Source organism: Cynocephalus volans, chromosome 3 (genome assembly GCF_027409185.1).
Source record: "Cynocephalus volans isolate mCynVol1 chromosome 3, mCynVol1.pri, whole genome shotgun sequence".
Lineage (NCBI taxonomy): Eukaryota > Metazoa > Chordata > Mammalia > Dermoptera > Cynocephalidae > Cynocephalus > Cynocephalus volans.
In genome coordinates, this window is record NC_084462.1 from 179,258,855 (window position 1) to 179,273,043 (window position 14,189).

The 14,189-nt window shown below is 40.7% G+C and overlaps 1 protein-coding gene across 9 annotated transcripts in view; it reads left to right on the plus strand.

The window, feature by feature from the left end:
• EML1 (EMAP like 1) overlaps positions 1–14,189 on the plus strand; it is a 174,943-nt gene that overhangs the window by 133,577 nt on the left and 27,177 nt on the right. For 5 of the 9 annotated variants that reach the window (XM_063091536.1, XM_063091538.1, XM_063091539.1 and 2 more), the window contains 6 exons: positions 3,431–3,459; positions 4,462–4,518; positions 8,053–8,182; positions 10,053–10,202; positions 11,751–11,820; positions 13,547–13,657. In XM_063091536.1, the coding sequence (XP_062947606.1) occupies positions 3,431–3,459; positions 4,462–4,518; positions 8,053–8,182; positions 10,053–10,202; positions 11,751–11,820; positions 13,547–13,657 (547 nt within the window). The remainder of the gene's footprint in view (positions 1–3,430; positions 3,460–4,461; positions 4,519–8,052; positions 8,183–10,052; positions 10,203–11,750; positions 11,821–13,546; positions 13,658–14,189) is intronic. The other 4 variants (XM_063091537.1, XM_063091530.1, XM_063091531.1 and 1 more) reach the window with 2 other exon arrangements.

A 14,189-nucleotide genomic window follows, 5' to 3' on the forward strand; every position in this document is an offset into this window, starting at 1 on the left:
ATGGTGTTTGGAACACTATAGCCTAGGTGTGTAGCCTCTGTTATCTAGGTTTGCACAACAAAATCACCTAATGACACAATTCTCAGAATGTATCCCCATCGTGAAGTGATACATGACTGTATAATGCACCAAAAAATGATACATAGTTTACAGCATAATTCATTTTGGCACTGGCTGGTACAGGGACTTGAACCCTTGACTTTGGTGTTACAACACCACGTCCTAACCGACTAAGCTAACCAGCCAGCCCAAGAGCATGATTTAAAAAATATAAGTCATGGCTTTGGATCTCTGTACCAGCCAGCTGCCAACAAAACAAAACAAAACCAAAGAAAAACATAAGCACTTTAGTACCACCGGATACCTCAGTGACCTTCATTTGTTAACACTCATACCCCCTTTTTCTAATCTTTAACAGAAATCTCATTTTTCCTCTTACAATACTTCAGTATCAAAAGCCCATATAAGGGGCCGGCCCGTGGCTCACTCGGGAGAGTGCGGTGCTGATAACACCAAGGCCCCGGGTTCGGATCCCATATAGGGATGGCTGGTTCGCTCACTGGCTGAGCGTGGTGCTGACAACGCCAAGTCAAGGGTTGAGATCCCCTTACCAGTCATCTTTTTTTAAAAAAAAAGCCCATATAGGCTTCCCTATATCCAGAGTTCAAATTCCCCTATGGAGTTTCTCTAAGAGGACCGTAGTCCGGACTGCCTTTTTTCTATCTCTAGAAAAGTCCTGGATTGCTTATTTCTGGGTTCATGGCTTTTGCATCTCTCTACTTTTGTGATCGAAGTCATGACGAAAAAAAAAGTTTTCCCACCTTTTGGCTTCTCTTTGGTTGTGTTTCTGTAATTGGTAGGAGATTTGCTTTGTAGTCTTCTGTTTCAGCTTTCCCTCCTCTGTTCTCATCCTGCCTGTGAATCTAAAAATCTAAGAATACCGTATCTAAAATTTGGGGGTAGTATTTCCCTTCTGCTCAGCACACAGAAAATCACAAGAATGTCACTCCCACCCTAGCACTGAGAGCAAACCAGGTAATCTACAAAGTCATAGCTATTTTAAGCTCACCATAGAGCGGAGGTCACAAAGTAGTATGATGAACTCAAATCGAAAAAGTGACAAGCCCCACTCAGGAGGGACAGGCCCCATGCCTGCTCTCACCTCTGGCGGAGTGGCAGGAAGAGAAGGGAGGCTTCACAGAACGAGTGAGAGGAAAGCAGCTGAAACTTTATAGAAGGACTGAAGCTGAGCGTGGACTGGCATGACAGCTTAGGATTCCTGGGGGCCCAGACACAATGGGGATCCCCCCACACACCTCTTTTCCCCAGACCTCAGTGGGCCTCATGACAGAGACTGGGGCAGGACAGGAGACCTGTCATCTGAGGGCAGAGCAGGGACACCGAGAGTCCTCCACACTCTGGCTGTGCACCAAGTGTCACCCGCTAGGACCCTCTAAAGAGGGACAAGGAGAACCGAGGGAGAGTCCCCGAGGAGTGGGTGCATAGTGAAGTCTGAGAGAAACCCCACCTGCCCTCCAGGCCTTACAGCAAGTCCAGGCAGCTGCTGTCTGCCGCCCCAGGGGGAGGCAGGCTTGCCCAGAGATGACGCCACCACTGCCCACTCAGCACAGATCCAAGGGTCCTGCTGAGGTCTGGGGACAGGGAGAGCTGAGAGGGGCTCCCTACGACCTCCAGGTCATACAGCAAGTCCAGGCAGCCCTGTCTGGACTTCCAGGCACTGAATATGGCGGGGAATAAAACAGATCCCCACCCTCCTGGAGCTTACTTCCTAATGGGAGACACAAAATAAAATGATGGGCTAATAGTGCTGCAGAGAAAGATAAGCCAGTGAGGGAGGGCATGTGGGAAGCAGGGTCCGAGGGACTGCCGCAGAGAGCAGGGCGTCCAGGAAGGGCTGCCACGAAGTGGTTGCATGCTGAGCCCAAAGCAGCGGCCATGGCTTCTGCGGGGCTGGCAGTACAGGAGGAGGGACAGAGCCGTGCAAAGACTGTCACAGGAGCATGACTGGCAGGCTCACAGAGCAGCAGGGAACACAGAGTGACTGGAGCTCAGTAACTGAGGGGCAGTGGAGGGAGATGAGGTCAGAAAAATAGATGGATCGGGTGGAGATTGTATAGGGTCTTCTGTGCCAGGCTATTAGGTTCAAAAGCTGTGACATGCTTTTATAGTAGTGTTTTCAATGACCATAGTTCAGAGTTTAGAAAACTAAACCAGTAGCAGATATCAACTACTTAAAACACATTTGAACAGCATTAGCAAAGTAGTAGTCTCCCACTACCCCGCCCCATGTCCTGCCTGGAATGTTCTGGAAATCAAGAATATTTATACATGGTATTATTTATTACATCATGAGATTAAGAATAATTTTTACTCATGGTGTTTTTCATTTTATTTCAAGTTAAAAATTAAGGAGAAAATAAATAATATTGGAATATATCTGCTTTGTTTTTTGGGTTTTTTTTAATAAGCACATGCAAAAACAGGCATGTGCCTCTAGCAGTGTTGGAGGAGTGCTGAAGAAGCCAGTGTTCCTGCGGCTCCCGTTGATTCCACGTGTCTCGTTCCATGTCTTAAAGCAGCAGCGAGACTGGGTTGTGCAGTGGTGGCTGCTTATACTTCTGCACTCCCTGAGCATGCTGCCCTTGTCTGGGGTGGAGATTGTGGCATCTCCCTGCAGTTGGTCCATGGGAAGGTCCCTGACACGGAGTGGTGGGCCCCCAGCAATGGTCCCCTCCTGTCCCTCTGCACCTGGGGGCTCCTCACGGAAGTGTTTCTTGTGGGACAGTTGTGCCTAGGGATGACCTTAGTCACTCTGTCATGCTGTCCTTGAACCCTTTGGGGGTCTGGTTTCCAGGTGCAGGCACAGAGGTGGTCTCAGCCTGCTCGGTGGTGGGCGCCCAGGGTGGCCAAAGTCAGCAGTGGCACCCCACGTCTCCCATGGATGGCTGAGCCGGAGGCCACCACACCCTCTTGACTTCCTCAGAAGTCATCCGCCCACGAGATAAGCCCTGAAGGTCCTCACCCGAAAGATTTCTTGTCAGGAACTTGCCAGTTCTTCAAGTAATCTGTCAGAAGCGTGTGGTTAAGAAAAACAAGCTTTTTATACATTGAGACAGGGCTGTTCCCATCTTGACTAACCAGTTTTTTTCTCCCGCACTTATTTGTTCTCAAAACAAGCACAGCTTTGGTGGTGAGTTAGGACTGCAGTCTCTTGCACCTAGTTTTGGACATTTTTGCTTATAGGTGTTCCTTTTTGTCATGGCATTGGTTTTGCTTTTCTCATTAATGTGTATGATTTATGCAGCCTTCTTGTGACAAACCAGGGCAGCTATTGACTGTGGAGTCTTAAGTGAATGAGATTAAACATCCCAAGAGCCCTTTAAAAACTGTTTTTGGTTTATTTTCACAGCAAACCCAAGGAGCCCGTATTCAGTGCAGGTAAGTCTAATTTCATTTTCGTATGGGTCCCCTCACTCTGTCAGAACTTGAGGGACGGAGAAGAGGCAGCTGTTTCAGGGGCCAGCCTTCCATGGCCTTGCAGCCTCTGGGCTTGTGGGACTGAGGCCGTCAGCGTGGTACCTGGGAGGCAGCGCAGCGGCCCAGTAACAGCAGCAAGACCACCCATAAAATGGTCACGGAGATGAAACCCTTTGCTAACTCCCTCTAAACCCGATGTAACACCTGTCAATAAGGGGGAAGAGTGAAATGCCACCCCCTGTGCTGTAATAGAAGTTGTAGATTAGGGCTGGCCGGTTAGCTCAGTTGGTTAGAGTGTGGAGTTGGGGTCCCTCCCCTGACCCCCCTACTGGCCAGCCACCATCTCCCCCTGACCCCCCCAAAAAAGACTCGCCTTTGTTATTCCTCCCTTAGTAACTGGGCTCCTGTCATCAACATTTATATTTATCTCAAAGGGAATGTCTCTGATGCAGCAAGTCATATAACTTTGTCTAAAAGTGGCTTTTCTTTTTCTGCCTATGATTTCCTAAACTGCAAACTAATAGTTCCTACACATCTTTCCATATATATATTTTTAACATATTTTATAATACGGTAGGTGCTTTTCTTAGCCTATTAACCTTATTTTAAAATGCATTTAAAATGCAAAAAAGTAGACAAGTATATAATTGGTTAAATAAATTCATTTCATTTTCATTTTTGCAGGCTTTTTTGTTAAATTCACAAAACGTAAAAATCAAAGTCTTGTATTTATCAGCATGTGCTTTAGTGTTCATTTCATTTTCAGGAAGCATGACATTACTCACTGAAAATGTCATTGCCATAAGCTCGCAGGGCTGTATCCCCAGTGCACTTATCAGAATCCCTGAAATCTGTCCGGATTTTACTACGGGGGGCAGGGTAGCGTCTCCAGCTGTGAGCTAGTGTGCTCCCAGAGCAGGCAGGCCAGTCTCTCTTGCAGCACTCCACCGTCTCTTTATCTAGCCCTTCTGTCTCTGTCTCCGAAATCACAAGGGAAACGCCGGGTGACACACTGCAAAGGTAGGCAGCGCCCTGAAACCTCATAGCTCTCTGAGCAAAGCTGTTACCCAGGCTACAGAAGCCTTTTTCATACAGGCAAACACATACTCTCCTTGTATGAAAATGTTTTTGTGATGCAAACCACTTCGATTTATTTTAAGTTAAAAGCATCCCTGAGCATTTACTTGGATGGGCTTTTATAAGTGGCTATAATTTGGATCTTGATTGATTATTGGCTGATTACAGGAATTTCTTAAAGTCTGTATAAACCTTAAGAGAGCTATAGGCAACCCCGGATGTCCCACGGTTTGACATGGTATCCTGCACTGCTGCTGGCCTCTCCCCACTAGTGCCTTTGGGTTTGGTGACTGTGTGCTGTTATCCTAACATGCCTGAAAAAACTATTGCTTCCCTGTGCTGCATCTTGATTTTAGATGTAGGAGGTCTGAATTACCAGTACAAAACAGTACCAAGGCTACAGTCAGTGCTTTTTTGGGCCTAGTCCAGTAATTTTAAACTGTGCAGTGAGTAAGCCTCAATCATAAGGATTCTTAACTAGCACATAACTACAATAGACTCAAGTAGATATTTCATGTGCATTGATTACATACATCTACAAGGGGCTTTTCTGTGTGTTGTGGAAATGGCAGTATATTTTTATTTCTAACCTATATTCTGTGAGTTTTCTGGCAGGATTGATGCATACCTTACAAACAAAGTTGATGGAATTGGGTTTGGGTCATACTCCCAAAAGACACAATCCTGAACACCATAATCCCAAATGTTAAAATCCCTAAAGTCTAAAATCCGAAAATCACAATCCGGATCAAAATCCCAAAATAGACTTCAAAATATAGTTACTGATCATGAAAGTTGGCCAGCTGTGTGGACTACCTCCAAGCACTTGCCCTTAGTCTATCTCTGTAATACACTTTTTCATATGTTAAATTTTCTTTTTAGTTTTTCTTTTATTTTTTCCCACCATTTTAAATTGTCAGCATTATTTTTTACAATTGACTACGCTATGTGTTTTATCTTCGTATCATTTCCAACAATGGATGTATAAATTGTATAAAGACTTCTAAAGAATTTTAATACATTTTTTCCTTTTTTGCACATTAAAGACTTTTAGAGAATTCTAATTCATTTTTTGCATTTTCCATGACAGTGTATTAAAATTGACTTTGTGTATAAGCATTATGAGTGTACGTAAAAACGTTGAAATTTCCTCAAAAAATGAAGAGATATCCTTTTTGTACAAATGCATTGTGAAGGATAAAATTTCTCCAGATTTCTGCTCCCAGGGCAACTGCATATGTAGGCGTGACCCATTACGGTTTTTGATCAACGTCATCAAAAGACTGAGGCTGTCGATCACAGTATTTCAGATGACTGCAGTTATAAAGCTGGATGCACAAATTACTGACCATAGTGATAGGCATTTATACGTTTTGTTTTTTGACCTGTTTCTTTATGAATATGGTTCGTCTGCTTGTAACTGTTATCCCCTTGCGACAGATTAGTATGCCTGAATGTTTATGCTTACAAAAATATATATGTTATTATTGTGTAAAGTGACTTATGAAGTGTTCTGTCGTGTTTTTACATCTTTCTCAAATAAATTCCCCTTTAAAAATATAAATAAATGTCTTCTAAGAATTTTTTAAATTATTTTTTCCAGAATTATGTTTTTGGGATTTTGATCTTTCAGGATTGTGGTTTGGGGGATTTTAGACTTTCGGGATTTTGGTCTTTGGAGATTTCACAATTTGTCATTATGGTGTTTGGAACTGTATCTTTCAGGATTGTGATCAGCACTGTGTGAGGTCACTTTTCATTTGCTTTAACTCAATCACTCCTGCCCCTTTTTTCACTAATGTCAGTGCTTTCACAGTCTTCGTTTGTGGTAGCCACACAGTCTGATGAGCTTAGATCCAGGTGAGGGGTTAAAGAAGGGACAAGGTTTCAGAGGAGACCAGCATGAGCGGAGGCACAGAGACAGGACAGGGTGCCGGTGGCAGAGACACGTCTGGCTGGAGAATCCTCGTGAGGTGGCTGCTGCAGATGAGATTGTATGAGGTGAGAGGCTGGGAGGGCAGTCAGACCTGCTAGATCCAGCAGATACAGGAGCAGGCAAAGGATTTTGTGTAGAGGAAGGACTCCGTAAAATCCAGCTTGGGCCTTGATCGATTTAGCAGCAATACATAAGATGACCCTAGAGAGCGATAAGAGAGCCTGTGGTGATGGGGGCCTCAGATGGCCTAGTCCCAGGGCAGCTGGGGAGGGGACACCAGCATGGAAAACATCCTAATGGGAGGGATCAGTGGAGCACAGTGACTGGCACGATGTATGCAGGGTGAAGGTGGTCATTTGTAATTCTTACTTAAATCAAGCTTCATAAGCTGTGAAGAGTATATCACATGCATGCGTTTAAGACCTGAGTGCATGTATACAATAACATAAAACTGGGATGGCCTCTTAATTTTTAAGTGATACTGCATGTGTCATTGTTTGAAAATCCTTAGGAATAAGACTTACAAAACTAATTTGTAAATGTGGTACTTAATGGTACTGTAATTATTTTATGACTTTTTCTCACCAATTTCCTCTCTGTGAATGATTTTTCTGTTGAGTTATATACAGATATCCCTGGTTCCAACTGTCCAGTTTAAATGCCATTAAGGCCAGGTCCTTTGAACTGCAGTGAAGCATCAGAATTCAGCGAGTTCTGAACAGAATTCATCAGGAGCCCACAAGACATTTCTTTGCTCTTACTATATCCTGAAAACTCTAGTTAATTAAACCCCAAGCTGGGTTTATTGTTAAGGTCCAGGAGTTGCCCCATGTCATATATTATTGTTTTTTACTTTTGTCCCTATAACTTGTTAAAGTGCTAAAAGTTATTTTATTATAGAAATGTTTGTTCTACCAGTTTTGCTTCCTGATTTCTCTAATAGGTCTTTTGTTCTTGTTTTCCATTTCTAGCTTTTCCTTGAGCATTTTCCTTTTTTCACACATCCTAGCATGCACTGCTGCTGGTTTTGTGTTCTTTATACTTAAAAGAATTGTCCAGCATAAAAGACACATAAAGACATATTTTTACAATTCAGTATAACAAGCCAATTTTAATATTGCAAGATTCTTTATGAATTTTGAAATTGAGATAGTGCATACGTTGAACTCAATCAAGATTGAAGTGGATTTCTTGTGTTAGTTGTAATTTTGGGGGTGGTATTTTCCCCTTCTGGTGATAAAGTGTAAGCACTAAAATCTTATGGAAAATAATTGTTGAGATTTAATTCCTTCCTGCCTTTTGTCATTTCTTATGTATTGCATGTACTTAAGTAGGCAGAATGACAAAAGCAAACAAGATGCAAACTTTCATTTCAAACTGTTTAATTTTCTATGTTAGTTATTTTTTCCCTAGGACATTAACTAGAAATGACATAAAGGCAAAGGTTTCACTTTGCATTGAAAGGCTACAGAGGATGTAACATTTGTTTCCAGGTACCTGGGCGCTGAGGTGTCCTACTGACATCTTTGTTCTTTTTGTAGAAGAAGGATATGTAAAAATGTTTCTTCGTGGACGCCCTGTTACCATGTACATGCCCAAAGATCAAGTGGATTCTTATAATTTGGAAGCAAAAGTAGAACTACCAACCAAGAGACTTAAGCTGGAGTGGGTGTATCCTTTATTCATTGATTAGATCTTAAACAGAGTTATCAGCTGATTAATGCTTAAAGTTTAGCTTAAGTCTTCTCAAGGTTTTAAAACACTAAATATTTTCCTCTCATTTTTTAAAAAATTAACTTAACAAAATTGGCTAGAATTCGGGAATAAAGTTAGTTAAAAACCTATAGTGAAGCCAGCTGAGTGAAAATAATCAAAAATGGGTAGACTTTAGGATTCTAGTAAGAAATAGTTGATTATTGTTAACAGAAGCTATCTTGTACTTAGTCACCTCTTCAGGGACAGATGGAAAAGCTAGGCGCTTTATGTATTTATAAGGAAACAGCAGTGCAAATGCCAGAAAATATTGAACTTATGGATGAGAAAATGGGAATATCAGAAATTGAAACTAAACTGTGCTGACAAAAAGTTTTTAAAGCCAAACGAAGAGAGAGGGATACCCTGAAAGGAAGGTCTAGCATTCTCCCCTAGACCAAATAGGGACTTGGCCAGCCTTAGAAGCCCAACTTCGAGATGAACACTGACTTATTAAGGGGGTTATATAAGAATGTGAATACCAGAGGACTAAAGGGAGTAAAATGAATGGCACAAACAAAATTGGCAATGTAGCATAGATATAATCCTACTTTTTTTAAAAAAGAAAAGCCTCCCTAAAAATTTAGGCCATAAAAATCAGAATCAACCATATAACTAACATTTTTAAAACAGAGCTGCAGGAGGCTTCACAGTGTGAGGTTTGGAAAAATGAGTTTCCAAAGGAAAATAACTGAAGGACTAGAAAATAGAACCTGTGGAAAAGGTGAATTAAATGTTGGGTTTTTTTCCTCCTATTTAATTCAATTTACTTATTAATTACTTTAGAGGAAGTATGCAGAGGCCACCTTCCAGTTCATGCAGATTTTAAAGCAGAGAGTAAAATCCTTTCTTTGCCCTCAAACAAATATTGAATACCTGTTTGATACCAAACCCTGAACACAAATTAGAAGAAGTTGGTTTTTATTGAAGCTGTTGTAACTTCATTTAGAAGGATAACTATTTGAGATTATGGAGTTATATTTTTTAAATGATTACCTATATTTACATTTCTCCACCAAAATGCGTTTTTTATTTTTTCAGATTCAGATGTCATAAGTGGTTACCTTGTACCTGTTTTGGAGTCTATTTGGGCACATGTGTTCAGCTTTTAAATCAGTCGTGGTTTACTAAATGGTTAAATCAAGTCTGGAAAACATTATTCAAAACACATTTATTCAGCCTACGTCCTACTCGCACTTTATAAGATTTAAAACAGTTCAATTTGTTCCAAATAAATGGTATTTTTTTGCCAAGGTATTTTTAACATCCAAGTTTAAGTGATAATTTACTCTCAGAATAGTTTTCAAGGTTTGAAAGGATACATGCCAACATTTTAAAAGGGGGTTAAATTCTCCCTAAGGAGCCGGTGGAAGGGGGACCTACGTTTTTTATCTTCTATATATATGTGTGTGTGTGTGTGTGTGTGTATGTTGTTTGTACCCTTTACGAGTACTTTTATCATGCTAAAAAATATATTTTTAGTAAAAGATTTAGCTCCTAGATTACAGCAGAAAGTAAACTCATAATTGACTCAATAACTTTCTAAAAATAAATCCAAATCTTCATATTGTTCATATGTATTCATGTTACATTGATGACCATTTCCAACTTTTTTACATGCTTTTCAGGGCTCAGATACATTCGGCACTGAGTATTTGCAGGGTGATGTGATTGAAGTCAGTGAAATTGATAATAGCCAGGTAGTATTTTATCGCCTGTGCCTGTTGAATAAAGCTGATATTTTGTCAGCTCTTAAAGGAAAAAATAATTTATCTTGACATACACAAAGCTATGGGTACAGGGGTCGAGACTGTCGTAATAACCTGTACTTGCTTCCGACGGGGGAGACCGTGTATTTCATCGCCTCGGTGGTGGTGTTGTACAACGTGGAGGAGCAGCTCCAGAGGCATTACGCCGGCCACAATGACGACGTGAAGTGGTGAGTCCTCAAGTGTGATTGCTTTTACAGAAAGAGGAGGTCAGTACTGGGATGTAACTAAGGAGAAGAAAAGGGATCTAAGAAAATAGGATCTTTGGGGAAAACTCTTCTTCATGTGCTCTGTGTTGTCTACTAGTTACCTGACTCTGTAAGACTCCTTTCATTTTTAGTTTTCTATCCTCATGACACATCATCTTAACTAACTGCAAGACCTACACACTAGCTTCAACAGACGCCTGTTTGGAGGCCTTCTTAACACATTACATGTTAAAGGTTTCTGATTTGGATCTTTACTTTTTAGTAAAATTGAAAATGTTTTGCCTCGTGTTTACAGCTGGGTCTGCTATTCCTGTAATTCATTTATAGCTTTTGGTGAGGATTTCATGTGTCTTGCAAGAATGGATGGATAGGTGGACAGATGGATTTATGTATTTCTATGTCTCCTGGGTCCCTGGTCAATGATAAAAATCCTGTTGGCAAAAGATGATGCCTTTTTTATTTAATGCACTCAAAATTACTTCTTTTTTTTTTTTTTTTTTTTTTTTTTGGTTTTTTGTTTTGGTGGCTGGCTGCTAAGGGGATCCATGCCTTTGACCTTGGTGTTACCAGCACCATGCTCTCCCAAGTGAGCTAACCAGCCAGCCCTCAAAATGATTTCTTAATAAAGGTGGTGGACTAACTGGTTCTGAGATTGAAACAATATTTTCCCACTAAAGGATGCTTTTTCCTTAAGTTTGAAAATTCTCAAAAATAAGGGAATTAAAATGAAATGAAACTGGTACTAGTTGTCTGAGGTCATTGGAGTACTCAGAGAATTTATTGTGAATCTGTAAGAAATTAGGCATTATACATTTCTATTAAATTTTCAACTAGATTACATTTGATTGAGGGAAAAGTAAAGCTTACCCTTAAGGTGTAGGTATTTTATAAGTTGTTGCTTTGCCTCACACGGATTTATCACCTCTCTTCCCCTGGGTGATGGAGCCACAAAAAGGATTACTCAAAGCTCATTTCTTCTGAGCAGTGAGAGACCCCGAAGGGGTTAATTTCCTGGAACCCTCAAGAGAGAGGCATTCCTTCCTTGGGAAATTAACCACAAACTGGGGTTCTCTCCCCACATTTATTCTCCAGACCAGGAAGTTACAGGAAAAGAACGTAGGTGGGGTTATGGCTAAGTATAGTTTAACAGTATAGGCTGGTAACATCAGTAAAACAAGCAAAGTGACATTCCATAATGCAATTTGAAAAGGTTGAGTCGATCCACCAACAAAAGCTTGATCTTAGCAAACGTTTTTCCCCTACAGCAATTTCCCCAGTATTTTACACATCAGTCAAGTAACTTGTCTGTCTTTGAGCCAGCAACTTTGCTGTGTTACAAAGACTTTAGCCTGAGGAAAGTTTCCTGTCTTTTGCAAAGTTAACGTTTCTATATGTAATTCCAAAAGATTAGGCTAAACCTGAGACTACAGGGCTTTGGAAAATAGGACCTGTGAAATACATTTGCTTTATAAATGTTGATATACCCCACAATAAGTACCCTTTTTTCAGCCTAGCAGTTCATCCTGATAGGATCACGATAGCAACAGGACAAGTCGCAGGGACATCTAAGGACGGAAAGGTATGTTATGTTGTGTTTGTATTTGTGTGATGAACTGGTAACATGAAGTAATCTTCTGAAAACATTTTGCTGCTGAGAGGACTTCTTAAATATGGGACCAGTACCTGAATACTTCTGAATCCCTCACTTGAATTTTTCATTGCAAATTAAGTCCTACAGTGACCTTAAAAATCCCTTGAGCTCACCTAAATTTTAGCAAATTTTTAAATAGCACTGTTCTTGTCAAAGAATTCACTGACTTTTAAAATACTTATTTACATACATGATAAGCATTAAAATATGAAGGTACGCATTTAATAAATAAAGTTAAAATCATAATAAGTAATCATTTGAATATTGGGAACTTTCCCTCTTCAGCAAATTTCAGACACCCTTTTTCATGAACACCCTGTAAACTTGACTTGAGTCCGTGGAGTTTGTGTCTGTGTGCAAGTCACAAAAGCCACTAGGAGGTTTCTAGCACACATCGTGTAAGCACTTCAGCAAGACTTTAATTTGTATTTTAAGGGATGAGAGAGGGAGCAAGTAGAATTCAATAGAAAACAGTACAAAACTGGTTACTTATGTATCACAGTCTGTGGTCATGTCTTTTTCAAAACTCTTTGTAGCTTTTTTGATATCTACTTTTATGTAGCTTATTATTGCACAATATATTATCAGAAACTAATTACACTAAGTACTTACATTTTTATCAACATGTTTTGTTCCAGAAAATATTAAATATTTTAATAACATCGAATTCTTTAAACCTTATGCTCTTTTCCATTAAAATTCTACACTTGAAAGAGGTAACAGGAATAATGGAAGTCAGCCTACTGTTATGTAAATTCACATAAATGGAACAGGTCTTTATCTTTTTGTTTTTAATGTTAAATGGCCTTGAAAAGTTCTTTGAAATTAGTAGTAAACTATTTGTTCCTCCCTCTAGTGGCTTAAAAGGGTATTTCAGTTTCTGGCACTGGAATTGAATCAGAACTTGAGAAATGTTTTGGCTCTCTGAGCTAATCCTTTCAGTTTGGCTGTGGAGAAATCCAGAGAGGCCAGGTGATCAGAGGCAAGATTGAACTAAAACCCAGTTCCCCTACTGCCTAGTCTGTCCCCAGGTACAATGCTAGGACCTTTCTTGTTGATAAAGCTGCTCATTGCTCTATGATGCTTTCTTCTATTAATGAAGAGAAAAATTAGTATAAATTATCCAGGGACACAGTTGAGAGGGTTTTGAACAAATCGTAACAATTCTCAGTTCTGTTTGTGTATAGCTGATTACCTATTTCACTCTTATGGGGCCCAAGAATGTTAAGCTCTTAATACCATTTGGTGGTGATGAACTTAGACATGCTGACACCTTAGCGACAAAACAGACTTTAAAAGAATAATCCTTATATGAGATTCCATTTTTCTTGTCATTTTTCATTTCTAAAATCCAGACACATCTAGATGTACAAATTAGAGTATCGATTCTTGGAGTACAGTAGTCAAGAACTGGCTGTTCAAACTTTTAAATTTGGTGGACCCCACCTAAATGTTAAAGTGGTCACAGGGCCCATAATCTCCTGAAGCCATTGGGAATCCTTTATTTATATTAAAAGGCATACTCCTGTAAGACAGAAAAAGGCCTTTTGTTTTGACAGAATGGAAGTTAGTGCCCAAGTAGTCTTGTAGCTTCAAGGTAAAGATAAATTTGCATAACTGTCACAATTGATGACTCTGTGTTCTTTTATAACAGCCATTGCCCCCACATGTACGCATCTGGGATTCTGTGACATTGAATACTCTGCATGTCATCGGAGTAGGTTTTTTTGATCGAGCTGTCACCTGTATTGCGTTCTCAAAATCTGTAAGTGGGAGCTCTGCGCGTGTCACAGTCTTTGTCCATAGGAGAAGAGAATCAGATCAGGGTTGAAGAGGGAGAGACTTACCCACACGATAACCACGCACGTGCATGTGCAGATGTGAACTGAAGCATTCCTGCTTACCAGGTCCCTCATTCAGAGGTCTCACACTCACGTCTTGCCAGGGACACATACTTCCAATCAAACATTTCCAGCCACCTAGACTTGGTGATGAAAAGAGGCCCCCCGGGGGCATTGTCCTCCCTTTCTCTAAGGCTTTGTCTGCTCTGGCCTTGAATTTCACCTGCTGCCTTCACATGTGGCTCCACAGGGACTGGATGGGGCCCCATGGCCTCCAGGTGTTGTAAGGGTGTGTGGATTCAACACATCCACCCTTGTGCTCTCTTAAACCACTTCAGCAGTTCTGAAACACGTTTATAATCACACGCACATGGTCACATCCGAATACCTTGTGTGTTCATGCCCCCAGGGCTTCGCTTAGTAGCCCTGTCCACAGCTGGTAATAGACCACTATGC